This window comes from Labrus mixtus, chromosome 11 (genome assembly GCF_963584025.1).
Source record: "Labrus mixtus chromosome 11, fLabMix1.1, whole genome shotgun sequence".
Taxonomy (NCBI): domain Eukaryota; kingdom Metazoa; phylum Chordata; class Actinopteri; order Labriformes; family Labridae; genus Labrus; species Labrus mixtus.
This window is the reverse complement of record NC_083622.1, coordinates 14,199,886-14,225,399: the sequence shown is the minus strand read 5'-3', so window position 1 is coordinate 14,225,399 and position 25,514 is coordinate 14,199,886. Positions and strand designations below refer to the sequence as shown.

Sequence of the window (25,514 nt, the reverse complement as noted above, 5' to 3'; positions counted from 1 at the left end):
AAAAAAAAAATTCTGGCTGACAAAAAAGATCCCGATAGATACTATTTCTCTCTTTGATATGAAGGTACAGCCACAGTCTGTTAGCTTAGCATAAAGTCTGGAAACACCGAGTGGATTTGTTATATTTTGGTTTCTTTCTATACAAGTACGAGAAAGTCTATTTTTTCTCAAAATGAAACTGCTGTTTTATTGTGAAAATTTCATCTGTGAATTAATTTTTTTGGGGGGGAAATTTAAATATTTTTTTCTTTTATAACACAGGTGTTCAGCATCAGAGGATGTCAATCCATCTGACATGTAGTGGAAGGACAGTAACAATAAACTAAACACGATAGAACATAAAAGTCAGAATCGGCTAAAATGCTCCAAATAAATCCGGACCTAATTCATCTGAATGTCGGGGTGATTGCTTCAATGGAAATAAACCATATAAGGAGGAGGTGGGGCATCTTACCTTCTTCTTACAGGGAAAAAACAAAAAAAAGAATGAATCAGATATTAAAAGCTTAAGATGTGACTGCATGAACTAAAAAGGTTCCTCTGACTGTGGCTCTCTGCTGTCCATTTGAGTAAAAGACGGACATTTTTTTTTTTTGCTCTTTGGTGTTTCTCTGGGTGTGAAGGGGGCTTCAGAGTAGTTTTTGCTAGTTTTCTGTATTTCACACACTGCTGGAAAACCAATGATGATTTCAGAAATGAAACAGAAGAACATTTCAGGTAGTTTGATGTGCCTGTGAAAAGGCGGGGAAAACTTTTATTGTGGCGGGGCCAAGGTTGTAAAAGCCATAAAACAAAGTTACACCAGGAGACCAGAATTAAAAACAAATGTTACAGCTTTGAACATGTACTTTTGTTGACAAATCATCCAAACCTACCCTGAAATATTACAGTGTTTTGCATCTTGTAGAATTGAATAGATACTTCTGGGCACAAAATAGGTTTTATATATATTATTGATGACACTCCCATGTCCCGTGTTAGCACAAAGTCTTATTCAGGCTATAGAAATATGTGTGACCACTACAACTCAAACCTTTGCAGAAATATTACATCCAATTAAACACTCAAACCATCGTTAACTCGGGTTTGCCACATTCTTATAGTTTAACTTTAATGCAAACATTTCCCCTCTTTTTTTCTAAAGAAATGGTTAAGATAAAAAAAAGCTTTATTCATCCCATGACAGTAGAGACATCCAAGCGGAAAATAGAGAAGAGAGTCCAAACCTCAGAGCAGCCACCATCGACCATCAGAAGTTTTAACGCTTCGACTTTCCCTGAGTTCAGTTCTTTCCCGGGACAATCATTCTTCCATGTGTGCATGAAAAAGGGACACATCATTTCAGAGGAACCCCGGGGATGGAAGTCGGCTGTGCGTTGTGGAGTGCGCAAAGTTCAAAGATCATGCTTCCCCTGGGTCCTCTGACAGTCCATATTTATGCTCCAGCACATCAACCGTAGAGGAGAGGGCACTGGAAAGAGAAAACACAGTCATTTCTTGTTTAATGTAGCGACTCTCCTGCACTCTTCAGATGTGAGAGGTTTGAAGGTTGGGGAGGCGCATCATTTGTAGAGAGAACATGACATTAACTGTGGCTATTTTTTTTTGTTAAGCAGTTACTGTAAAAAAAAAACCTTTCCTGCTTTCTGTGGTCATGATATTCAAATAGCAAGTCTGCACATGATTCATCTCAGCAGGCACAGAAGACGGATGATCCTGCCACTGATGGACGACTGTGTTTTTTAATGACACAGCAGAAAGCCGTAACATTAGCAGGTGCTGAACGCAGGTGGATCTTTCTAAGAAATTAACCTTTGGCACAGAAATGACTGAGCCATGCAGGAAAAGAGAAAAACCTGGAAGAACGGTCGCATCACACTTCAGTCTTGGGTTTATTTGCTCGTCTTACATTGAAGTCTGGACAATGGCAAAATGTGAGAATGTGTTGCTGACATCTGTGTGATCTTTTGGCTGAAGACAGAATAAGGTTTAAGGTACACATATCCAAAGAGAAACTTTCACAGGAGATGGATCAAAAATCAAACTGAAGGAAGAAATCAAGAAAGGATCCACACACTGTATTAACAGTAGGGCGGACACTGATAGTGGGGAGAAAAACTCAGATACCGATTTATATATACTAGCCGATATCTTTCTTAGATCTATTTCAATCTTTAGATTTAGATATATACATATTTATTGTGTTGATCCATCAATTGCAGTTATCAAGCACTTGTGGAATAGATATATAACAAAGCAAAGAGCGTCACAAACTGGAAAATAACTGCGCATGTACGTGCATCAGCACTTGACACTTTGGAGAGTGATAATGCTTGTTGTAATCCGTATAGCACCCTCTGCTGGTGACAGCCAGAAAGAGAAATGCTAGTGTAATAAAGTGATGCTCAAATGAAATGCTATTTGACTGGTGGAAAAAATCGACATATCGGCGCATATCTGCAAAATTTAGCTGATAGCTATAGTCAGTGGATACGCTAATATCATCAGATATACGGCCGGGGCTCTACTTTTGATTTCTTTATTGTAGAGGCAGGACAGCAGATAAGAGTCGGAATTCAGGGACATAAAAAGTTGGGATCGAAAAATGCGATGAAGGAGCCGCAGGTGGGATGTGTGCCCATGAGGTCAATAACTAATCAGAACACAATCATTTTTGTCCCAGGCTTTAAAAGTGTTAATGTCTGCTGTAAAAAAAACAGGCTTTTTTTGTGGTGTGTATGCGACTTCATGGAGCCAGCCTCAAGCCGACACTCGACGGACTGCAGGATTTTGCTCCTGGCATCAACTATCACTCTCCAAACTGCTGATCGCATACTCTAGGCCTTGGAGGAACTTAGTTCAGTTGATTTTTTTTTCCCTTTCACACATACTTAACACTTATTTGTAATCAGTATGTAGTGTGTGGATCTTGGAGAAGGCAAATGTTTGGAAATGTAGAAATAATTATTCTATTGATGTGCGATGGTGACTGCATCAGATGTCATCCGTGTCAACACAGATCGTTCTGATCAATATTTATTGATGACTGACATCTGAACCGTCACTCTGTAGGGACAGTGCGGTGCAGCTTTGTTACATGGAAGTACAATCTGACCTAAATGACATTCATGTTAAACGATAGATTAAAAAGTAGCTTACAAATGATATAATTTCAAAAAAATAATTAGCCTGAATGATTTGCGTGGATAGAACTGTTATGACAATGTCACATGTCTCTACAGTAAGTGAAAGCTGAACATCATGAACTCACCAGCCGGGTCTGATGATGCGGTATTTGCCGAGAACTGACAGGTCGATCACCGTTGATCCGAGGCGGTTCTCGTCTCCTATTGGTCCTCCATCCACAACCACCGCTAGCTTCGGCCAGAGCTCCTGGAACTCCTTCACAGAAAGAAACAGCAGCATTAAAGAGTAAAATTACAATCTAGTTTGACTTTATTGAGGAAGAGATACAAGGAAGAGAAACACACTTCCAAACTGAATCTACGAGCTAGGAAGGGGACTAAATAACATCGGAAAACCCTATCCTAACATTGCCTAAATTATTTTTCCTCCCACACACTTACATGTACGGCCACAGTGCTGGTGTGTGAGCTGATGTTTGCGCTGGTGAGTGCGAGTGGTTCTCCACACATCTGGCAGAGGCGTCTCATGAAGGCGTGATCAGGGATACGGACGCCTACAAGCTGATAAACACACACGTGAACATGTGATCGACATTCACTCAACAATATGGCCTTCAACGTGGGTGTTGCTTACTGAGGTGAAGGGGTTGAGATCGGTGTTCAGGACCTCCGATCTTTCAAACACCAGAGTGACAGGACCCGGGAGCAGGTCCCCTAACAGCGCCGTCTTCACTGTCACCTTACAGTACCTGAGCAGGGAAACACAAACACGGTCATGTAGTGCAGTGCTTTCAAACATTCTGGTACAGTAGAGGAAGTCATTATCATGTGCGGTAAACAGTGTTAGAGGTAACAGGTTACAAAGTAATCCTTTAAGAGTACTTAGATTACAGTTTTGCAGTGACGAGTAACGTAACACGATAGTTCAGCACGTAAAGTATTCTCTTAATAGAAGGGTAATCAGTTAGTGAAACATTTGCTGCATTTCCCTCTTCCTTTGTCGCCTCAAAAGAAAAGAAAAATTGAAAAGAAAAGAATCCCTGAAGCATCTCAATGTTCTGTTTCTCGTCCTCTGGGCATGAGCAGCAAGTCAGCAATCTGATGTGTCAGCACGCATGCAGAGAGGGCAGCTTTTACTTAGTGGTAATATTCCCATTATTTTGACTTTTATAATGCGTTACATTGTGTCTGTCATTCCTGTTATTGGGCAGCAGAGTTAAAGATTACTGACTGTAAGAGAGGCCGTGCAATGACGGCAAAGGCGTACAGTCAGCGTGGGTTAAGAGGGGTTTTCATTTTTGTGAGGTAACACAGTAGCATAAGAAGTTACTTTTTAATCGCAGTAATCTTGTTATGTAACCAGTTCATTTTTAAAGTAACATTACCCAACACTGGTGGTAAAAAAAAAAACTGCATTTCTGAGTTTGTGGTGCATGCACTGTAATGTTTTCATTTGAAAGTTTTTTTTCTCTCCTTTTTGTATAATTTTGTGATCTACTCAGAAATACTTTAGTAAAGTAAAGTTTATTTATATAGCTCTTTTCACAGACAAAGGCCACAAAGTGCTTTACATCAACAAAAAACAACATACATATAATAAAAACACGAACAAACGAGTACTTCATGGACCAACGTTATAAAATCCTGCTATAACCAGGCACAGAAAAACATAGATCAATGAGTGGACTGGGTGGACCTGATTACCCATAAGCCTTTCTAATCATCAACGTTTTTAAACTGCCTTTTAAAAAACTCAACAGAGTCAAAAAGTCGTAATGAGATGGGCAGGGAGTTCCAGAGGATTGGTGCTATGGCCTCAAACGCACGATCACCACAAGTCTTAAAATGTGTCTACAACTTTTATTTGTAAGTGGATCAAAAAAGGGTACGCTCTCGTTTTCTGATATTTGATTACATGTTTAAAAAAAAAAAAATTATCGCAGAAATCTGAAAAAAGTCCTGTTAGTAAAAGGTCCAGCTACTTTTATGTCAGGATTTTCTATTTAACATCGTCAATTAAGAGAGTCATTGAACAGTCGTTGGATTAGTAGACTATTTGATGTTAAATGCAATGTTATGTCATCACTTTGGGCACTCTCCCTCATGAATCTTTATAGACTAAAAGACTAATCTATGAATCAACACTTTACTCAATAAGGAGCTTTATTTGAATAAATCAGAATAATGTATGTAAAGATGGGCATTTGTGCGACAGGAGGTGTGCCTGTCACTCAAAATGCAGATTTGTGTCTTGTTGGTGTGAAAAAAGGAAGTCAGCCTCTTCTAAGTGTGACTCCTCTTCTTATGACTCATATCTCTGCAACACGGAGGGACTGACACCTAAACACAACATATAACACGATATTTTGCTCTGTTGTATGAGCTTCTCAGAGTCACTGTTCAAAACCCCTAAAAAAAAAGAAAGAAAGAATCCACATCAAAAAGCATCCCGTCCTCTCACTCGGCAGGTAAACCAGCAGACACCCACACGTGTGCTTACTTATAGAAATCCTCAATCTCTCCCACACAGATGGCCAGCGGCTTGTGTCCATTCCTGCCTTTGACGTCGTAGGTTTTCCTGATGGCTTCAGAGTTCTGGGCCAGACACGCCAGGCCGTAGATGGTGTCGGTGGGCACAGCGACCACGTGACCCTCCTTCAGAGCGTTCACTGTGCAGCTCAAGATTTCAGCACTGTCTGCAGGTCAAACACGACAAAGTTCAATTAGGCATCATGCATCGCAAAAAGACATGATGATAAAACATCAAGGCTTCAGAAACATATATAATAATCAATAACACTGCCTCAGACTGCTGAGTTTTATATTGTAGGATTTGGGGGTAGTGAGCGAGGGCTGAAGGAGATGATCTAGCAGAGGTGGATACTAACACTCGACATCAATGGCTCTATAAATGCTCACTAAAGGGCCCTCAACCAGTTTCACATGTACAGTCTGTTACCTCTCGATGGAGAGTACTACTTTTCCCGTGAAATCAGTATATGGTGGCAACATCTGAGCTGCATTGAGAGAAGTGTAGGAGATGTCGAAGTTAACCCAATACAAGGCATTAAAAGTCGCAATATTTCACATCATTTAGGCCACTCTCCTAAAAAGCTGCTTCTTGTTAACTAGTTTGACCTAGTAATCACGCGTCCATTACTTTTCAAGATAAATGCATCATAATTGTTAACGCTTCTTGTCCCCACCGGATTGTTGATGGACGGCTTGCCTCCCCCCCAACCCCCTTGCGCCGTATCCCTCTTCCTGCATCTTATCCCATCTCTCCCCCTATCCCCTTTCCAAGCCCGGTGCAGTCTAGGCCTGTGAAGACTGTTTCGTCATGAGCCGGGGATCCGGCCGAAGATTTCTGCCTTTTAATAAGGCAGTTTTTTCTTACCACTGTAACTTTTGCTGCTTTGCTAAAGTGCTCATGATGGATAGGCCGGGTCTTTGTAACATAAGAATGAGTAAGGTCTTTTTTTCCTGCTTTTTGTAACATAACAATGAGTAAGGTCTTTTACCTGCTTTTTGTAACATAAGAATGAGTAAGGTCTTTTTACCTGCTTTTTGTAACATAACAATGAGTAAGGTCTTTTTACCTGCTTTTTGTAACATAACAATGAGTAAGGTCTTTTTACCTGCTTTTTGTAACATAACAATGAGTAAGGTCTTTTTACCTGCTTTTTGTAACATAACAATGAGTAAGGTCTTTTTTCCTGCTCTTTTGTAATGTTAACAGACAAAGAGTAAATATTTGACCTGCTTTTTGTAAAGTGTCTCGAGATAACACTTGTTATGAGTTGACGCTATACAAATAAAAATTGATTGATTGTGACCACTTCTACATCAAGTCAATGGCTGCACGGTATATAAAATTCCTGCAGCATCTGCTATTACAAAATACAATATGATGATGAACTGTGCAGCCTTTAGTCTATTCCACATCATGTCCCAATCAACTGTGCTGTGTCTCCTCAAAGACAACCATCTAATCCCTGGGATTTCTCCATCAGTAACCTTAAGAGAATAAAGGGTAAAGATAACAAGTGTTATAAATAGAAACAGTGTCTATTTTCATGATTCAAATACTTCAGCTGCTGTGAAGTGCAGATTTTCCTATACCATATATTTGAGCAGCAGTCCCTTTCACTGAAAGGAGTATTTTACACAACTTTCTTCTATATTACATCTTTATTCTGTTCTTTAAAGGATATGGTTAATCTGCCCAAAGCTTGGCCAAACATCTGTAATCTATATGAAGTGCCGACTGAAAACTTTATAAATGCTAATTGGATGCACTGATGACAGCTGTTCGTAGCTTTATGAGTTTCACTGTCTCATTGGACACTGAAGTGAGTTCTTTATAGGTGTTGCTTTTCATTGGGGCAGGTCCATGTCACACATGACGGCAGGAAAAACAGGAATCTGATGTAACACTGTGCAATGTTTATTGTCTGTGTCACTACCGGCAGCCAAACAGTTCATGACAATATTCCCTCACCAGTTAAAATCCACCAGTCACCCAAATTCAACAATACAGGCTATATCAGGCACCCACGTGTAGTTTCTGACCTGTTTGACTGCCCTGATGAACAGACGGCCCATTGGAGGTCGGCGGCAGTAAACGCAGCACTTTGGTCTTCAGCTCTTTACACATCTCTCCTCCGAGGCGTTGGGCTGACACTGAACCGTGAGCTCCTCTCGATTTGACCAATTTAACTGCAATACTAAAGACAGACCTCATGAAACCGAAGCTGGCTTGTCATTTCAGAGCCGGGGCTGCAGCATGTTTGGCTGTAGCCTGATGAAATAACAGGAGTCTTCCGGGTTACGCCCCCAAACAATGACGCCAACTTTCTTAAAGGGCCAGCAGCCATACACTCTCGCAATGCTTCATCTAAACATATCTAAAAATATAGGCCTAACATTACAATGCACACCAAACGACCCTGGAGTTTTTAATGAAGTAAAACCGTACATTGAAACTCTGAAACTAATAGAAAGTACATACAAATAACACAAAAGTTGATATTTTTGGTGAGACCCACAAAGCGTCAATAACAGAACCCAAGTGTTTTCTTGTTTATCAATAAACCCTCGAGGCGTTTTAAATGATCTATCATATTTATCAAGTTTAGTGTAAAATATTCTTCCTATTAAATATATTATTTCACGTTATAAAACCTTATGTACGGGAAAGCATTTTTCTGCCATCTCTTCATTCAGTAAAAACATACATGCAATAAAATAATAGTTTACGTGACCTGTCTACCCTCCTGACGTCACATTAATTAGTGGAATTTAAATCACCTGTGAACTCCGACGTTAAAACGCAGGTAGACAAATCAACTTTGGAAATACAGCGTTAACAGGAAAAAATATGTCTGTAGTCATGGCCTCAGACTCAGGTAAAACAAATATCTGATGAGCATTTACAGCATAGTGGTCAAGCTTCCACTTTTCTAATTCTGTTTTTAAAGTTACAGATTGTACAGAAGACAGTCTGACTCTGCGGACTGACGAGGACGTTTCACAGGTCACACAGGTCAGCCAAAATCTGAAGCTTGAACATTTTACTGAGTGCCCAAACTGAAGGGTAAGCGACATGTTTTCTTCTCCACAGAACCTGGAGGACGTGGAGAGCAGACTGGCGACCCTGTCTGAGAAGATCCATCTCTGTAACACAGTCCTGATCGACCTGAAGGATCTCACTGATGTTCTAGCGGTGAGCTCTTTTACTCACTACAGCACATTTGGGACTTGGTGCTGATTTCTGAAAGTTAATCTTGGGTTTCATTCCACAGAGGAAATCATCCCTGGATGTGTCCATACCACCTCAGAAGTGACCAGAAAGACACAAGCTTCTTTTATTGTTTCTTTTTTATGTTTTATAATTAAATAAATGTCATGAAGTTTGAAAATTAAGAGTGAACAAGCGTTTCAGTGACAAGGATAAGGTTTTATTAGTATTATATTGCTCTCAATTCAGAAAGTTATTTCTCATAATACTTTATATGAAACAAGCATAAGCAAACATTTTCACATTATACATTCTTTTAAAAAATACAAATCCTTTACAATTCCTCACTCTTTGGGTGTAAAGACATTCCTTTGGAAGCATATAGTCCCCCCATTTCTTCTCCACATTTTCAATATTGCCCATTTGGAAAAATGTTGGCAAAAACTCTGAATCTCCATTGCCCCCCCCAAAAAAATAATTCCAGCTGTACGTTTTTGTTCAATGTGCTTCCAAACAAATGTCACCGTCAGTGTTTCACTGACTACCTTTCCAGGTCAAGTTAAGAAACACAAAGCTGGGACACGGGTCCAAAAACCATTTCTCTGCCTGTTAACTCAAATAAAAAATATCAGCGTCTGCAAGTTTGACTTTCATTGGTGAAGATGAGCCAACAAATTACCCACATGACTAATTAGAATATGTGAAAGGCTGAGATCATTACATAAGTGGAGTGAACCCCAATGAAACATGGTGATGTACAAAGCATAACAGAAAGAAAAAAAAAAAAAGGAAAGCTGCACACATTTGACCAAAATAATTCTTAAAACAGAATCATTCATTCACTAAGTACTCCTTCAAACACATCCAGTCTGTTTTAAACAGCACATGAAAGGGGTTACTACGATACAACTTTCAAATAACATCGGTCCAGACATCGGATTGTGAAATGTAAGAAAACTTGATTAACGTAAATGCATCGGAAAAAGCCACATTTGCTTCTGGAGTTCTGCACACATTTTTAGCAGAATACAGTTAAATGGAGGGGAGGGGAGGGAGGGAGGGGAAAATAAATAATCTGTGTGTCCTGAAGTCAGTATTTATACACATGAATGCCACACTTAAAATTGCATAGTTGTGTTCAGTGACAGTATGCATGTTTGATGTTATACATGAATGAGCTTGACTCGTGGCAGTAGTTTAACCGAATGCCTTACCAAGGTGATTGTTGGTAGCTTCCTATACCGCATAAGTGGAATGATCTAGAGCACAAAATGCATGACCCGAGCCTTTCACAACATAGCTATCTGCCATCTTGGCACCCATGAACCAAGGGAATGCCCCCCTGAAATAATGGCATGAAGAACAAGTACAAAAAAAAAAAAGCGAGACATGAGTTGTTTGGTTTTGATCACATCACCTGCATCTGTTATGTGGTTGATTATATCTGTAGCATAGCTGCATATCCATATCCAAGCAGAAAAAAACAAGAGACAAGTTTAACCATAAGCTTTTCGGTCTCTGTTAGTTTTTCCTTAAGTAATCTGCTGAAGTGATTGCATGCAACTGGATGAAGATGAGCATGTTATCATGTCAATGGCAAGTCTGAAGCAGAGACTGTCAAGGCAAGGAGGCTCACAGAAAAAGTTGTGTTGTAAGGCCAAGTCGCTCTACACTCTAGCATACAGGGCATGGCGCCTTCACTCTATCATCATTGCATTGTGTCCCTTGTGAAAACAATACTGCTAAATTATACTCTGAGAGGGAGGCTATGTGTTACATATTTCGTAACAATAGACTGTACAAAAGCCCAGCTGCTAGAAGAACTATTCCACTAAACACAGCAAAAACTCATCTGCATACATGTGACCGGGGGAAGAATGCAAGGATACATTAGCTCCAAACTCTGAGAGTTAGTAATTCAAAAGTCTATACAAAAATACAAATTCTAGAATAATCTACACATTTCTTTACACAAAAATGTATTTACACTGTCGCCAGGACACCATCTTTAAATGCTACTTTACAGCAGTTGTATACAATAGTCTGTAGTGGTGCCGCACCTCAGCTAATATGCTGTCGGATTACTCAAGTTTGTGTGCAATAAATGGGGAAGAGTGCAGCAAAACGTAGGGCTACTGCCAGTGTGGGGCATCAAGTAAGGAAACCTTCTGTCTGAGTAACAAATTAAAGGAATCAGGAACAGTTATGACTCGATGCATCCCTGAGAGGGGTCAAAACCCTTTAAAACATGGGATGATGACAGTAGTTCCTCGCCGTTTTGTTGCGGGCGATTAATACAAACAAGCAGATCCTAAAGGATAAATTTCTTCACTGTGCAGTCGACTAAAGGTGCCTTTTTTCTCAAACTTGCTTTTCCGTTCTTACAAAATGAGAGCAAATTCAGTAACATAAAACACGCAACTAAAAAATACAAGTGATTGGAATAAATTAATCATAGATTTCTCTGTTACCTTGACGATAATATTACCAGTATAAATGAAAGAATCAAGCATTAAATAAATTAACAATGTACAATTTTAAATTAGTTTAAGTTATAGGCAACTTAATGATGTCTCAACTTAATTTCACTTTAAAAGACAGGCAGATCTGGTCACAGGTTATTCTCTTAATTAGTAAATAACTGTCAAAGTATAAAAGAGTCATCACATTTTCTGGACCAACTACTTCCTAGGAAATAAAAATAAGGAGGAAATCACTTCATACTGTATGATCGTCATGAGGGGCCATGAGGCTATCCTCTTCAATTTCCTACTGGGAGAGATTCTTGTTAAGATCATAGCAAATTCCTCTCATATACAGTGCAATCTGGTCATCTGCATACCAGCTTTGAGCATTTGTTAGGACCTGTAGTACAGTACAAGGATATATAGACACACTTGTGTTTTCCTGCTCAGGTGTGTTCGACCTTCAAGCCAGGAAAATGGAACTCTTCAGTGATCAGTGCTTGGTCAACACTCCTTCGTTTCTGTTGATAAATTCAGAGTGGATATCCTGGGTTAATATATACAGATTGATTTTGTTTCTAACAAAGGATCTACTGCCTTTTCCTTGCTTTAAATAGCATCAACTTTGCTAAATCTCAATGAGCAAACTAATCCTGTTTTTAAAAACTCAACCACTGCAATGAGACTAAACAGAAAAGTTATTCATGTTTGTGCATCTATTTTGCACAAGGTGATACAGAACAGAATGCACTGCAGGTATAAGGGCTTTAACGCACACACCATATAGGGAGAAAGAAGAGGTGTCACTGTGGAGAAGGACTGGACGTGTGGGTGGATTTAATGCCTGTGGTTGCATGGTTACAACAGACAAACACATGGTACCAGACTCAGAAGGCGTCTCTTCTAAGGATTGCCGTCAGTGGCCATGCTGAAGTCCTCAGCGACCAGCAGCAGAGCCTCGATGTTGGCAGCCGTGTCAGGGCTCTGCAGCGAGAGGAAGTCCGAGACATCCATATTGGATAACCCGTCAGACGAGGGAGGGTTGGCAGCAGTGCTGCTTACTATTGTGGAGAGAGTCTGAGCTGAGGAGGATGAAGGAGAAGGAGATGAAGAAGGGGGGTCCAGCCTCACCTCAACCACCTTGGAGGAAGACTCCGGGAGGCAGGAAGAGGAGGTGGAGGGATGTTGTGGAGGCTCTGTGGGCTCTGATGGTGGGGGAGGAGGGGGTTGTGACGGAGGCTGTGCTGTGGCTGAAACTATGGAGGAGGCACTCTTTGAACTGTTGTCCTTAGCAGAGTCCCTGCAGGCACACTGGCACTGACAGGATTCCTCCTGTTTGATGATGATGACAGGCAGGCTGAGGCCGATCTGTTGGACCGAGTTTCCTGAAAAGAAAAAAAGGAAACAAAGCGGCTAAGTTGGTCGAATTAATCAGTTACCATGACACCGACCTGCAAGCATTTCACAAGAAAATTAAATGCTGTCAAAAAGTGGATGAGAGTTAATGTGGAGAATGTGACGGATTGATCAAGTTTAAGCTCCTTAACCCTTAGATCTCTTAAACATAAAGTGGTTTGTCAGTGCTGTTGTGCTTTTGCTTAGGGTGAGGTCATTTCTTTATTGACATTTTTTAAATACCGGCTTTCAGCTTCACACATTTTATTGCTTGCAAGTCTTGTGGTGAAGTCTCTAGCAATTATAGATTAGATTTTATCAATTCTAACAGGATTTTAGAATAATGAAAACTTTGTAAATTAAATATGTTTTTGGCAAGAAAATTTGTATAACTTCATTACAGCCTTTTAGCCAATTTCCTCAACATGAAGAAAAAACCAACAACTCACTACTGATTCACTTACCAACGTTTCCTCCCACTGGTATGGCTGTAGTGAAGAAAACCTTTTCCACTTTCGGAGCTCCTTGATGGGCCTGTGAACATTAAACACCACAGTTCAAGCACTATAAAAATGGGTAATATTATAAGATTGATATACTCAAAATGGTCTCGAGACCGGTCTATAGACAAAATATACTGTAAAACGGAAATGAAGGTAGCCACAGAGACATCAACTATTGGTTCGTCAACTCGTGTTTTGTTGCCTACAATTTGATATTTTTGTAGTTTCCATGCTTTTTTTCTCTCCTTAAACCAGAAGTTAACCAGTCTAGATAAATGGATGGATAAGCATTGTTGCTCTGTGTTGTGGCTGAAAGGTCTCTGTGGTACTGCTTTGTCAATCATAATCCCAGCATGAATGCATACCCAGCTCTATTGTTGATTTTACTCTAAATGAGGGCGCTGTGTAGAAGAAGACTTAAAGCTGAAGTGATTGAGATGCCATGGAAATCCTTCCTGAGGTATTAATCAACTAACAAGAGTGTCATTTCATCATCAAGTTTCTGGCTTAGTTTTGATACAAGTGAAGTCACCCCCTGCTGGCCATTAGAAAGAATGCAAGTTTAAAGCTCCTGCTTAGCACTCAATTTTAATCAAATGGCTTCATAGACTTTTATATACATTCTAGTGTTGTAGTACTCGTGATCAATATTGGTCTCAAGACCGGTCTCGAGACCACTTTTTGAAGGACTCTGTCTCGCCTCAGAACTGAAAGCATTTTTACTCTGCCTTGTCTCGGTCTCAGACTGGGCAGACTCCGGATTTTAAATCAAGACCGATCAAGACCACCTCTGATAGGCTATTTCTCCATGTCATCACTGTGATTAGAAGTATAAAGCCCCAGTCTAAAACAACGAAAATAACTTCACTCCATTTGTAGTTAGAATGTTTTCCACCGTTACTGCTGCACCCCTCCCGTTATTACTGTCTTAATGAGTGACACGGCCACTGCACACAAGATGATGATTTTTCAGTTATATTTGGCTCAGTCTCCGTCTCGCCCTGCCTCGGTCTTGGTCTTGACTCGGTCTCAAACCCTAAATATCTTGGTCTTGTCTGGGTCTCAGAGCACTCCGGTCTCGGTTAGTGTGGTCTTGACAACAACACTAATACATTCTATAATTAAAGTGAATACTGATAAAAACCAAACACTAATTCCTTTGCCACACAAACTACAAATATTGAGTCCACGCTGAACACATGTTTTACTTTACATATGAATGTGTTGATTTCCTGCATAACAATCTAAGTGCAAGACACAACACGTTTCTAATCCTCTCACATCAACATGCTTCTGATTAGGAGAATAAACACATGAAATAGGAATGTGCTTTTAAACGGACTAGTACTACATCCTTATGCTAACACTTTGTGGGAGCATTACTCACTGCTTGCTCTGGGTTCTGCTGGCTGCTGGCAGCACTGCTGAGAATCCACTGCAGGTTCTGGTCAGACATAACCAGGCCGGGCAGGTTCTGGGTGGGAGCGATGGTGATGGTGGCAGGGGTAGATGGCAAACAAGGGCCAGAGTTGGGGACAGGGTTGTTGGCCAAAGGCACGGGTTGAGCCACAACTGCCAGAGGATCTGTTGCAGCAGCAGCAACAACAGGCCCTGGAGCAGCTCCTGGTGCTGTGGTGGTCAGTGCTGGAGTCACTGGAGGAGGAGCAGGGATGGATTGTGGTAGAGGAGTGGTCTGGGTGGCACTGTTTGGCTGCAGGAATGTGGGTTGAAGTGCAACAAATTGCTGGGGGGTGGCATGTTTTGATGCTTGGACAGAAGCCTGAGCCGGCATATCAGAGATCTGCTGAGGCCCGGTTAGTGTCATGAAAGGTGAAGGCTGTTTGGAGCTGACAGTGGCTGTGACTGAAGCAGGGGAGGAGGCCTCAGGAGGAGAGCTCTGACTGAGCTGGGAAGGAGCCTCCTTGACTGCAGTTGTGTTGGAACAGTGAGTTGAGGATGTAGGACTAAAAGTGAAAGAGATGATGGATGAGGCATCAGTCACTCCAGGATGGGTAGAAGTTTCAAGGCTGAAGTGTTCACAAAGGCCCTCTGAGGAAATGAAAAACAAACAAAAAAAACAGGGATATTTGATATGGTTTTAACGGATATATTTCGAAGTATATTGACTGTTGCAATGGGAAATGTACTGACCATGTGTATGGGCATCATCTTGGCTGACGCTGTTCTCAGGACTCTGGAACATGAGCTCAAAGATTTTCACAGGAGTGTTGAAGTCCAGATTTTGAGCCTGTAACAAAACCAACAATTAATAAAACCTAGTAAAACAATTAAACAGAAGAGTCGAAAAAGCTGCCTGTTCATTGACATCTCTACTGTCTTGACAGTCCAACATAGTGCTGTGTGATATGGCAGATATTTTCACCTCAGAATAAAACATACAAATGACAAAGACATGACCAAAAACAAGTTGTGCTTTTATTTTATCAATAACATTTAAAACTGAAGTTCCCTTTGAGGATTAATAAAGGACCATGTTTTTCTCTTGAAGGGTTAAAATTCAAGCCGTAAACTTAAAAGTGCATTATGCAATTTTAGGGCACAGCATCTTCAGGAAAATACTTGTGGCTGGGTGGCACATACCTGGGGCCACTCTGTAGGAAGTTAACTAGTGGTGAGATTGTGAACTATGGGAACCCAAGGAGAGCGGCAGAGTAAATTGAAGAGAAAATCTCAATTTAAATGGTTTTTTTTTTAATCCTGATTTTTCACAAACTTGATTTATTGATAAAAATTCACCCAGCGCTAGTTCATTCTGATGTCTACTTCCTGTTTGGAAAAGGAATATGGTCAGACTTACGTTATTGATGTTTTCTCGAAGCTCTGAGTCCGTAGAAATGAGACTCAAGTCACTGAGGCACAGCGAGTGATTTGCATCCTGGATTTAAGAGATGAACATGAGCTTATTGAACTAGCCACTTCTATTAAATCGAGCCAAGGCATGCAACTCAAACACAAAGAAACAAAACGGGCAAATAATGTGAAATTTACAGTATGTTGTTATTCAAATTAAGATTTTATATGACATTTGTTCTGATGTGGGTAATTTTGAAAGACACTTCTAACAACTCCCAGCATTGCTGAGGCTATTACAGTGTAGACATGCAGCTGGCCAATTTTTTGTAATATAATTTGACATGTTATTTTGACAGCACATCACATGTAAATTAAATTATGTGAGAAATCCTGCCAACATCACTGGGAACATTGTACCCCCTTGGAACATATCTCACATAAAATATTCACACGTTTGGAAAGCGTGAATGATATGAGGATCACAGAGAGACTCTGACAACTGTGCCAACATAGCGAGCTGAAGTGTCCTGCACACATTGAGAACTTGCTGTTACTGGAGCTGTGACTCACTTCAGAGAGCGGATGGGTGAGAGTGACGCTGAAGGTCTGTCCTTTGTCGTGGCCCCGGATGTGACTCTTCAGACTGTACTGGCTGCTGAAAGTCTTCTCGCAGCCGTCACTCGGACAATTGAATGGCTTCTCCCCTACAGAACAAATGCAAACAGAGAGAAAGAATACAGAGTGAGCTTGGCATTCGGCTGGATGAATCATTTACATTTAAGCAACATTTCACTGGCAAACTGCAGCAGAAACTAATAAGTAAACACATTAAAAAATGACATTAACAGTAAAATGAACCAATCATAATAATATAAAACACAAATTGACAGCAAACACATAAGAGCTTCCCAACAATTATATTCACTACATCTTAAAAACCCACATAATGTTGAAGGCATCAAGGAAGAATGATGTCTCCATTCAAGCTTCCCTAAATGAATGAATGTTACATAAAAAGGGATATTAACGAGAAGTACCTGTGTGTGTCCGTACATGTGTTTTAAGGTGATGACTTGCAGCAAACGCTTTACCACAACCGTCGTGGTCACACCTGCAGGCAAAAGTGAAACACAAAACATGTCAGAAAAACAAGAATTTCTCTACAGTAATAAGAACCAGAACCTTAGACATTAAGCCAACGAGTATAAAAACAGCAGATTGGTGACTACTAGCTTCATAGTTCATCTGACTGATTTACTTGGCCTCTGTAACAAAACAGTTGGATACAGTTTGAAAGAAAAAAATCCAACTAAAACTATATTTTTGTAGTCAAGCAAACAATAAAACATCATCATTGATGAAATGCTCACCGGAATGGCTTCTCCCCCGTGTGTGTGCGAATGTGCTTCCTCAGGTCGCTGAGTGTGGTAAAGTACTTTGTGCAGCCCTCTGATTCACAGTTGAACGTCTTGCCTGTGTGAAGTCTCTGGTGTGCTTTCAGCCTGTGGAGGCAATAAAATGTGTTTTTATTACACACATGCAGAGAGAAACAAACTAAGTACTATGGCATTCGACAGCATGGTTTTATTCCTGTTGCCATTGTCTTGAAAGCAATGTCAAAAAAGGAATATGAAAATGGTGGTTTAATCCCATTTTCGATGAAAACAGAGAGTGTGCACTTTGGTCATTTCCCTGTTTTTCTTCCAATTCTCTCTCTCTCTCTCTCTCTCTCTCTCTCTGGATGGCAGTGAAGATTGGGAGAGTAGAAAGGGAATCAGAGAATGCACCCATGTGTGGCATCAGCTGGGTGCTCTGAGTAACAGCCTTTGACAGGAAGTTGATGGCAGTGGCACAGCTTCATGAAGCCCCAGACAAGTTGTCATAGCAACTGAACCAAAACAGGCCAGAGGGCTCGGATGTGGACTGCTTGAGATCACAACCACATTCAAATGTGACTATGTTGCGAGAAAGACCATGCCATGCTTTAATCCAAATAAACTTAAAGGGATACTTCACCCGTTGAAACATGAATCTGTACTGACATTGGGTCATATGTGTAGTAGAAATGTGAAATAAATTTTGAAGTTGGTGCCTTCTTGGCCGAGAAAAGGCAGAACGTGTTTCATGTGGATGAAAGACACCAAATCCCAGAATGCACAGCACCACAGGCCACTCCCACTAAGGCCCTCTAGTTCAGAATCAGAAATACTTTATTAATCCCAGAGGGAAATTCGATCGTTACAGTTTCTCCAAAATATACAATATAGCAGTAGAAATATAGTAATAAAAACATTTACCAACACATGAGGCCATTTCCTCAACTGATTCAGAGATTTCTTCCAGAATTGATCTTGGAAATTCCTGGCAGAAAACCGACTCTATGTCTGTGTCCATAGGCAATCAGTGAGAGCACCGACACTACCAGTCCGCCCCAGCTCGAGACGGCCCGGACTCCTCATCGCCGCCGACAGGCAGGCCTCATGTCTCGGCTGCTGAGCTGGCAGCGGCCAGCGGCAGCCAGCAATATAGCTAATTTGAGCTATCAATCTCAGACAGTAACACAACATGCTTAATTACAAAACTCACTAAATCCGCAAAATGTCAAAGTAAAAGGAACCAAACAGCTGCTATGGTAAATGAAAAGTACACGATTAAGTAAATTCTTTCTTACTGGCGCTATGTTACCAGAGATTTTTAGTTTGGGGAGAATGGGTGAGCAGAGAAAGAGCTATAGGACACAGCACAATCAGATAAAACATTATGCTTCTCTGATATCGTTCCTTTTTATGTGTTATTTCTGAGTATTAAGCACGTTTGATGTAGCTGCAGCTACTTTTCCCTGCTCCTTTGCTGTCGGCAGATGGAGCATCGCAAGGGCACATTGAGACACACCAACACACTCGTACTAAAGTTTTCTAGCTGTTTTTAGTCTGTGACAATATTTCTTGGTGGCTTCAAGGCTGACCACATCAATTATACTGACACTTTTATCCAAAGAGCACCAAAAACAATATCCTTCAACCATGTGAAAACAACAAAAAACTTGTTGCAACATCATCAACTTCATCAAATAGCCTGAGCTGCTTTATGTGCTACATTTTGCGATTCATATTTAGGTAACTGGAGATTTGTAACAGAACCATCAGTGGAGATAATAGTGATAGAAACAGTATCATAAGGAGAAAGAAACAGCAACAAGGCTGAGAGAAGGCCTACCTGTATAACGTGTTGAAGGCCTTCTCACAGCCTTGAACGTCACACTCAAATGGCTTCTCCTTGGTGTGAACGCGGACATGGATCTTGAGGCTGTATGATGTGAGGAAGGCTTTTCCACAGCCTTGTTGATTGCACACAAACGTATACTCTCCCCGGTGAGTCTTCTGGTGTGTCCGCAGGTTTCCCGCCGTGCTGTAAGTCCTCGTGCAGCCCTCGAACATGCACTGATAGCGCTTCACCTGATGGAGAAAGAAGGGGAGGCGGAAAACAGCATCAAAACATGGCTGAAGGAAAACAATAACAGTCAGTCACATAATCATGAATGTTATAATCTCTCACTGGAAGTACTCTAAGAGCCAGTGAGGAAGTAATTTGTTAATTAATTGCAGTAATATCCAGCCTTGCCATACAAAGAAGTGACCATCTGAGCCAGCGCAACCTTTCAGTGAACTTTAACTCAGTGAGTCAGCCACCCGTCAGCAGATGAAGCATGAGCACAGAGGACAGTAGTGATGACTAACCTACCATGCAATACCTCCCATCCATTTCTGTTTCACAACAGCAATCTCCAGTGCAGTGTGTCAGTCTCCTGCTCTTTTTCCTCACACAAAAGCCCCAGGACATTGGGAATAAAAAGGGTCCTTTCTCCTCTTTAAAAAGACCTATTGTGATTGAACACAAAATCAGGAGGAGGACATTTGTGTTTTGCAAGCTCTCCAAGCGAATCCCATTTGTCAGCAAACAAACTGTTCCATGGTATTTTTATAAAACAATTTCCTACCCCCAAATTTCTGACCAATTTGCCAATCAAGATAAGACTGTATATTTACTGCTGACGGTATCAGGTTTGTAACAGTTTTGAACCATTCATCTTACATTTTCTGAATCGTAATATACTCAGCAAAGCATGATTAAACGTATTTTCATTACAGAAAAGATAAACATAAATAACATGATTGACACATGACTGAACACCCTACATTGTTCATACAACCAAGCAGCCTCAGTGCTTCACTCAGGACACAAACTTCAATTTGTATCATATCATAAATAAACCGCTTAGCTTTTATGCAGCTGTTTGATAGGAAGGCTGATACAAAGCAGACAACAACAACAAACAGTGATCTGAGTGATGGGTAATCAAATGCCATTCATTTTGACGTTTAAGGACGTGGGAGATGTCACTTGTTAAGAAAACATTCGCACAAAGCCACAGTGGGAAGCCTGCTAAAGCTTGTAGCGTGGTACTGTATTTATCTCCCACACCATCGTGACTCTTATAAGATTATTATTATAATTATAAGACAGCAATGTATGCATCGCTCTCCAGCAAGCATAGTGAAAAAGCCCACTATATATTTTTTAAATTAGATGGTCATGTGAGGGTACATACTGTTGTATCTCTAGGAGGAGCATGCTTTTTCCACACACCTTTTTGTTGCTAACAGAAAATAGTAACTCTTGAATTCTCTTAATTCTCTTATGGTCTTCAGAAGGCAGGGTGGCTACAATTGTTTTACATAGTACACACTGAATGCAAATGCCATTTATGTTTGCACATCATAGTGTGCTCAAACTAACATCAGAAGCAACTGACAGTCATCATTTACTACATAATCTGTGATATTATTTGAAGGCTAAATTAAAGCAGTTAAGCGTTTTGTGCAGTGTCAAAGTAACATTTGTCAATCCAGTATAACGTTTGTGAATGGTGCAGTTTGTTGTACTTTTAGATGTCCATCCTGAGCCTTATGCAACCATCAAAACACTAGCATCCCAAATTCAGCCATAAAAATACAAGAGTGTCAAAGAAGGCACAACAATTAAATATCAAATGAAAATCTTTCCAACATAACATACAGATTAAACCCATACTGAGCTTCTTGTTGAGAACTAACACTAACAAATACTAGCCAATTTCAAAGAAATCACACAAACACACTTACATATCATTTCCATTCCCCATACCATTCTTTGTTTTGTTTACACTTGCAGGCACATTACTTCAATTCAAGACAGCACCATGCATCCCAACCTCATGTAATCAAAGACCTTTCACTAAAAAAGGATGTGATACATCGCCGAGAACTGCCTTTCCTTTCCTTGTGACTCACAGTCACCACAATAGTGTTGCAACATTTGGTTGCTCTAGTGTTGCTGGATTTTATCCTCTCACTTTAAAATCTAACAATGTTTATTTCTACAACTGTTCCATTATTTAACAATCTCTTCTATTCCTCTAATTAAGAGGGGTGAACAATCAAAATCAAATCATTTTCTTTGTGAAATAGGAAATGTTGTCACCAATTTGATGCGTCAGTGCACATGTATGTAAACATTGCTGCTGCTACTTCACACCTGGGTATAGGCAGTAATCACAGCCACAGGCAGCCAGATAAGGGAGTCACAGGCAAATGAGGACAGGAAACCAGGAGTCAGAGGAAGCCACACATTTAACGTGAACGTGTTTTTTGGAGTCCTGTCATGTTTAGTGTCATGCTTCATACAAGTTTGTTTTTACGTTTTTGGTTGTTAGATAACCACTAGAGAACATATTCCCAGTGTTTGGAAAGTGGGCAGACACAAACTAACAAAAGTGATCAGTTCATCTAGAATAGAGCTTGTTTTATTTTCAGTCACCAGACAAACACTGACTTTGGGATTAAAAACAGCACTGATGAGAAATTGCTCTCTTGTGGAGCCTCTGTTATCAACATCCAAGAAAAGAATCGCCACACTTCATTACAGCACTCAAACCTTGATGCTTCTACTATGAACATCTATCCATAGAAGCCTCTTTATCAAAGTGAAATACCAACAGAATGAACTGGGCTTATGGCTTCAGTCTATACGATGGCAGTAGTTTACATGCTGCAAACACAAGACAGTTACGGTACTTCTATTCTTCTACCTTTTCTCCTCTGTAATGGCGCCAGTGTATTTTCTTTGCTAACATGGACTGAATGAATATAAAGGAAATTGATGCTGTTCAATTATTAAATAATTGTTTGTGTTTTGCTCAGACCCGCTGTGCCCTTATGCTTAATGTTAATAAAGTGTGTATCGTCTGACATTTAAAACAACTGAATAAACACACGTCTGAGCTGTTTACTCAGTACTTCCAAGCACCCTGCCTCTTACAAAGAAAATCAACTAGCTGCTTTTCCAGAGCACACCTTGAGTCAGATAGTTTAATAGTCCAGTTCTACTTATGAGGATGGGACAGGTGTCAAAATATGGCATTCACCATGTGAATGTGAAAAGGAGGCGGATTAAACCGTGAGAGGGTTAAGCCAAGGTCTACAACTGAATGAAAATGCTGTGGAAACATCAGACATGGAGGGCTGAACTGCTTGCTGCAGTGAGGCGACAACTTAAGCTTCAGGGGAAGCTCATTTTAAAGACCTACAGCACATCGACATCTTTGACTTAGTCCTTAGAAGGCTTTAACGTATCGTTTGTTAGTAGATGTGTCAAAGTGTAAAACCACTACATGTTAGATTAATCTCCAAACCAGCAGCTGGTATTTAAAGCACTAACTGGTAAAACTTGAAGAGCTTCTACAAACTAAACAAAGCATTTACTTGAACAAAGACCAAACCAAGCATCAAGTAACAAATATAGTTCACCACATTCTACTTTAATCTGTGTTTCATTCTGTAACTATGTAAACACTAAACATTGAGTGTGAAAGGTATCTGCAGGCTCACCTCTCTCTGCTTGGTCTCAGGGCACTCAGAGTGCAGGGTAAGGGTCGCCCCCTCTATGTTACGGGGCATGGGGGTGGAGCCTGGATTTATTGTGAACTGGATCTGGTCCGGGGAAATGGTGTGATGCACATAACCCTGTGACATTCCATCAGGGTCATGCATAAATGCCAGAGAGCCCTCCTCCTCATCTCCATCACCTTCCCCTTCGGTGAGGAAGGTGACCCCATCTTCATCCCCTCCACAGTGACCCTCCTCTTCACCCTCCTCATCCAGGCGTATGGGGTCCCGCTCAATGAGCACTGTTGTGCGGTCATAAACACGCCCGGAAGACGATGAAGGCTCGGGAATCAGGTCATCGTCTTTGTCATAGTGGATCTTGTCTTCCTCTTCATCGTCATCCCGCGTTAGAGAATCCACCTCCACCTCGAAATACATAGTGGCCTCTGAACGAGGGCCATTCTCACTCATGGTCCCTGGTGCCTCTCCTTCCTTGGCAAGGAGGACTGCACACTCACACTGTAAACGTTACAGCCTGAAAAATAGGTGGTAAAGCATAAATGATTTATTTCCTTTTCTACCTTTGCTTAACATTAAAACTAGTTCGCATCAGCTTTAAAATCATTACATTGACATAAAAGTTTTGAAGACAAGAGACTAAAAGGAGCATTTTATAGTTTAAAGTAAAAAAAAAAAAAGGAGACAGAAACGAGCTAAAATGTGGGTTAAAAAAACATAACAGAAGGAGGAAAATGAAAAAGCAGTTAGAGTGCAGTGCAGTATTTGCATAATTAGTCTGAGGTTTAATTAAATATAAGTGATGGTAAACAGAAAGGTTTTAAGCCTGAATTTAAAGAGCTGAGAGATGAGGCAGCAGATCTCACATTTTCAGGGTGGTGGTTCAAGATATGTGATGTTTAAAACCTAAATGCTGCTTCTCTACATGTGTTTGACTCCTGGGACAGGGCGCAAACCTGTCCCAAGTGAGCAATAGAGTTCAGACAGTCAATGTTATTTCTCTGGTATATTTGGCAGGCACAGATGCAGTATACATGGAGAACTGAAAAACTATTTTCCAATGCACTGCAACACAGCATTTATATATATATATATATATAGAGAGAGCATGTTTACAGCAAGAGATAATCAATGTTACATTGGGTTGACAGTTTTAAAAAGTTTCAAGGCTTGTCAGCATGCACATATACAAAAACAAACCCCACACAAATGCATATACTCATCCACACCCACATACATCTATCTATACCTTCCAGCCCAATTACTAATATAGTAGATATGGTATAGACATGTTATCTAGTTAAAAGAGATAGGCTCAGACACTGGGCAAAATGTTTTACACATATATTTCTATAAAGCACTGCATGTCAAGGCATGTTTTTACAGCTCGGATAATGATCAACACCTGCAGGAGGGTCCTCAACTCAAATGATTTGTGGTAAATGTCTATAAAAAGAGGCTTTTGATATGTCAATCCAATGAAGTTGATTATTTTCAGTATTGCAAAATGTGATCGTGCCCAGCAATGTTTGTTAATGTAGCAGCTTCATGTCTAAAGTCATGGCTAGAGGACAGCACATCTAGAACTTTCTGATTTTATGACAGCAGTCTGGAGAGCCGACTAAACACTGCTATGTTGACGGATATGCGTTTTGATCAACCAGTACATTATACTCATTAGGCTAGCTTTTTTTTAAAACCACCGTAATGATGAATATATGTCACGGTAACACGACACTGTCAGGTAACTTCTACATAATGTTGATGTAACAAGGCTTTCGTCAGCTTCGTCAGACCATATGATACACAAGTCAGTTTACAAATAAAAAACGCCGTCCATGCAAGTGTTAACCTGTAGTAGGAGTAATCGTAAATTTGATAAAAAGCTGTGCAATAGCCGGTGTTTACTGGCCTGATGTTAATTCACATAATGGTCAAAATCGTTTCACTAGCCTCAGTGATAAGTCGCTAGCTTGGCGTTACTAAACAGATATCACATTTCCTTTTCTCATGTTGAATATAAACTGTGCGTCTTTCGTTACTCACACTTCCGAACGTGTTCCGTCTTGATAGCAAAGTCGACATTACAGTAACCATCGTTGTCTGAAGCTTGAACGTCGGCTGGTTGTCAACTCTCCCCTTATTTCACTTCTCATGCATAGCTTCGCTAGTTAGCAACAATGTAGCTCACAGCTAAGCTACTGAGTTAGCCTGTAACGCTACAGCGTCTATGTCGACAATTGGCGTTACCTCTCTTCCTCGCAGTGAAAGCGTGTTTCATGTTTCGTAAAATTACATTCTAACGCTTGAGTTTACCAAATTCAAGGAAATGACGTTAAATTATATTTACCTGCGTGTAATTTTTTTAGTCTTATCCCTATGCTCTGATGTTTAGCATTCTTTATATCCCCTCCCTAGAATACCAGACAACGTCATTCGTGATGAATTATGGGAAACTTATCATTCTTACGCTTAATGAAACAAACAAACAAAAAAAATCATATTTCAAG

At 40.4% G+C, this 25,514-nt stretch overlaps 2 protein-coding genes across 3 annotated transcripts; both read right to left on the bottom strand.

The window, feature by feature from the left end:
* Nucleotides 1–718: 718 nt before the first annotated feature.
* Nucleotides 719–7,980, bottom strand: yrdc (yrdC N(6)-threonylcarbamoyltransferase domain containing). The gene is made up of 6 exons (XM_061050182.1): nt 7,719–7,980; nt 5,647–5,842; nt 3,781–3,895; nt 3,588–3,707; nt 3,272–3,402; nt 719–1,471 (listed from the first exon to the last, which is right to left on the bottom strand). Exons 1-6 carry the CDS (start codon nt 7,888–7,890, stop codon nt 1,402–1,404), a joined length of 804 nt encoding a protein of 267 aa, XP_060906165.1. The 5' UTR covers nt 7,891–7,980; the 3' UTR covers nt 719–1,401.
* Nucleotides 7,981–9,084: 1,104 nt separating this feature from the next.
* On the bottom strand, nt 9,085–25,441 carry mtf1 (metal-regulatory transcription factor 1). Of its 2 annotated transcripts, none has more exons than XM_061050180.1 (11): nt 25,355–25,441; nt 22,990–23,521; nt 19,280–19,518; nt 17,434–17,565; nt 17,101–17,174; nt 16,634–16,767; nt 16,068–16,145; nt 15,401–15,497; nt 14,637–15,298; nt 13,211–13,280; nt 9,085–12,736 (listed from the first exon to the last, which is right to left on the bottom strand). In XM_061050180.1, the coding sequence occupies exons 2-11, from the start codon at nt 23,455–23,457 to the stop codon at nt 12,255–12,257; spliced, it is 2,436 nt and encodes an 811-aa protein (XP_060906163.1). In that variant the 5' UTR covers nt 23,458–23,521; nt 25,355–25,441; the 3' UTR covers nt 9,085–12,254. The 2 variants fall into 2 exon arrangements, with proteins under 2 accessions (XP_060906163.1, XP_060906162.1); XM_061050179.1 differs by lacking the exon at nt 25,355–25,441 and adding an exon at nt 25,051–25,347.
* Between the last annotated feature and the right edge of the window lie 73 nt (nt 25,442–25,514).

Bases quoted from the DNA above. Each gene is read 5' to 3' on its own strand.
- mtf1 (XM_061050180.1), bottom strand. From the start codon at position 23,457: ATGAGTGAGAATGGCCCTCGTTCAGAGGCCACTATGTATTTCGAGGTG. The intron at 19,519-22,989 runs GTGAGCCTGCAG...TTTCTCCATCAG, and splicing joins CTGAGACCAAGCAGAGAGAG to GTGAAGCGCTATCAGTGCAT. The intron at 12,737-13,210 runs GTAAGTGAATCA...TTTTCTTTTCAG, and splicing joins ACCAGTGGGAGGAAACGTTG to GAAACTCGGTCCAACAGATC.
- yrdc (XM_061050182.1), bottom strand. From the start codon at position 7,890: ATGAGGTCTGTCTTTAGTATTGCAGTTAAATTGGTCAAATCGAGAGGA. The intron at 3,896-5,646 runs GTAAGCACACGT...TTCCCTGCTCAG, and splicing joins GAGATTGAGGATTTCTATAA to GTACTGTAAGGTGACAGTGA. The intron at 3,708-3,780 runs GTAAGCAACACC...TGTGTTTATCAG, and splicing joins ATCTCAACCCCTTCACCTCA to CTTGTAGGCGTCCGTATCCC.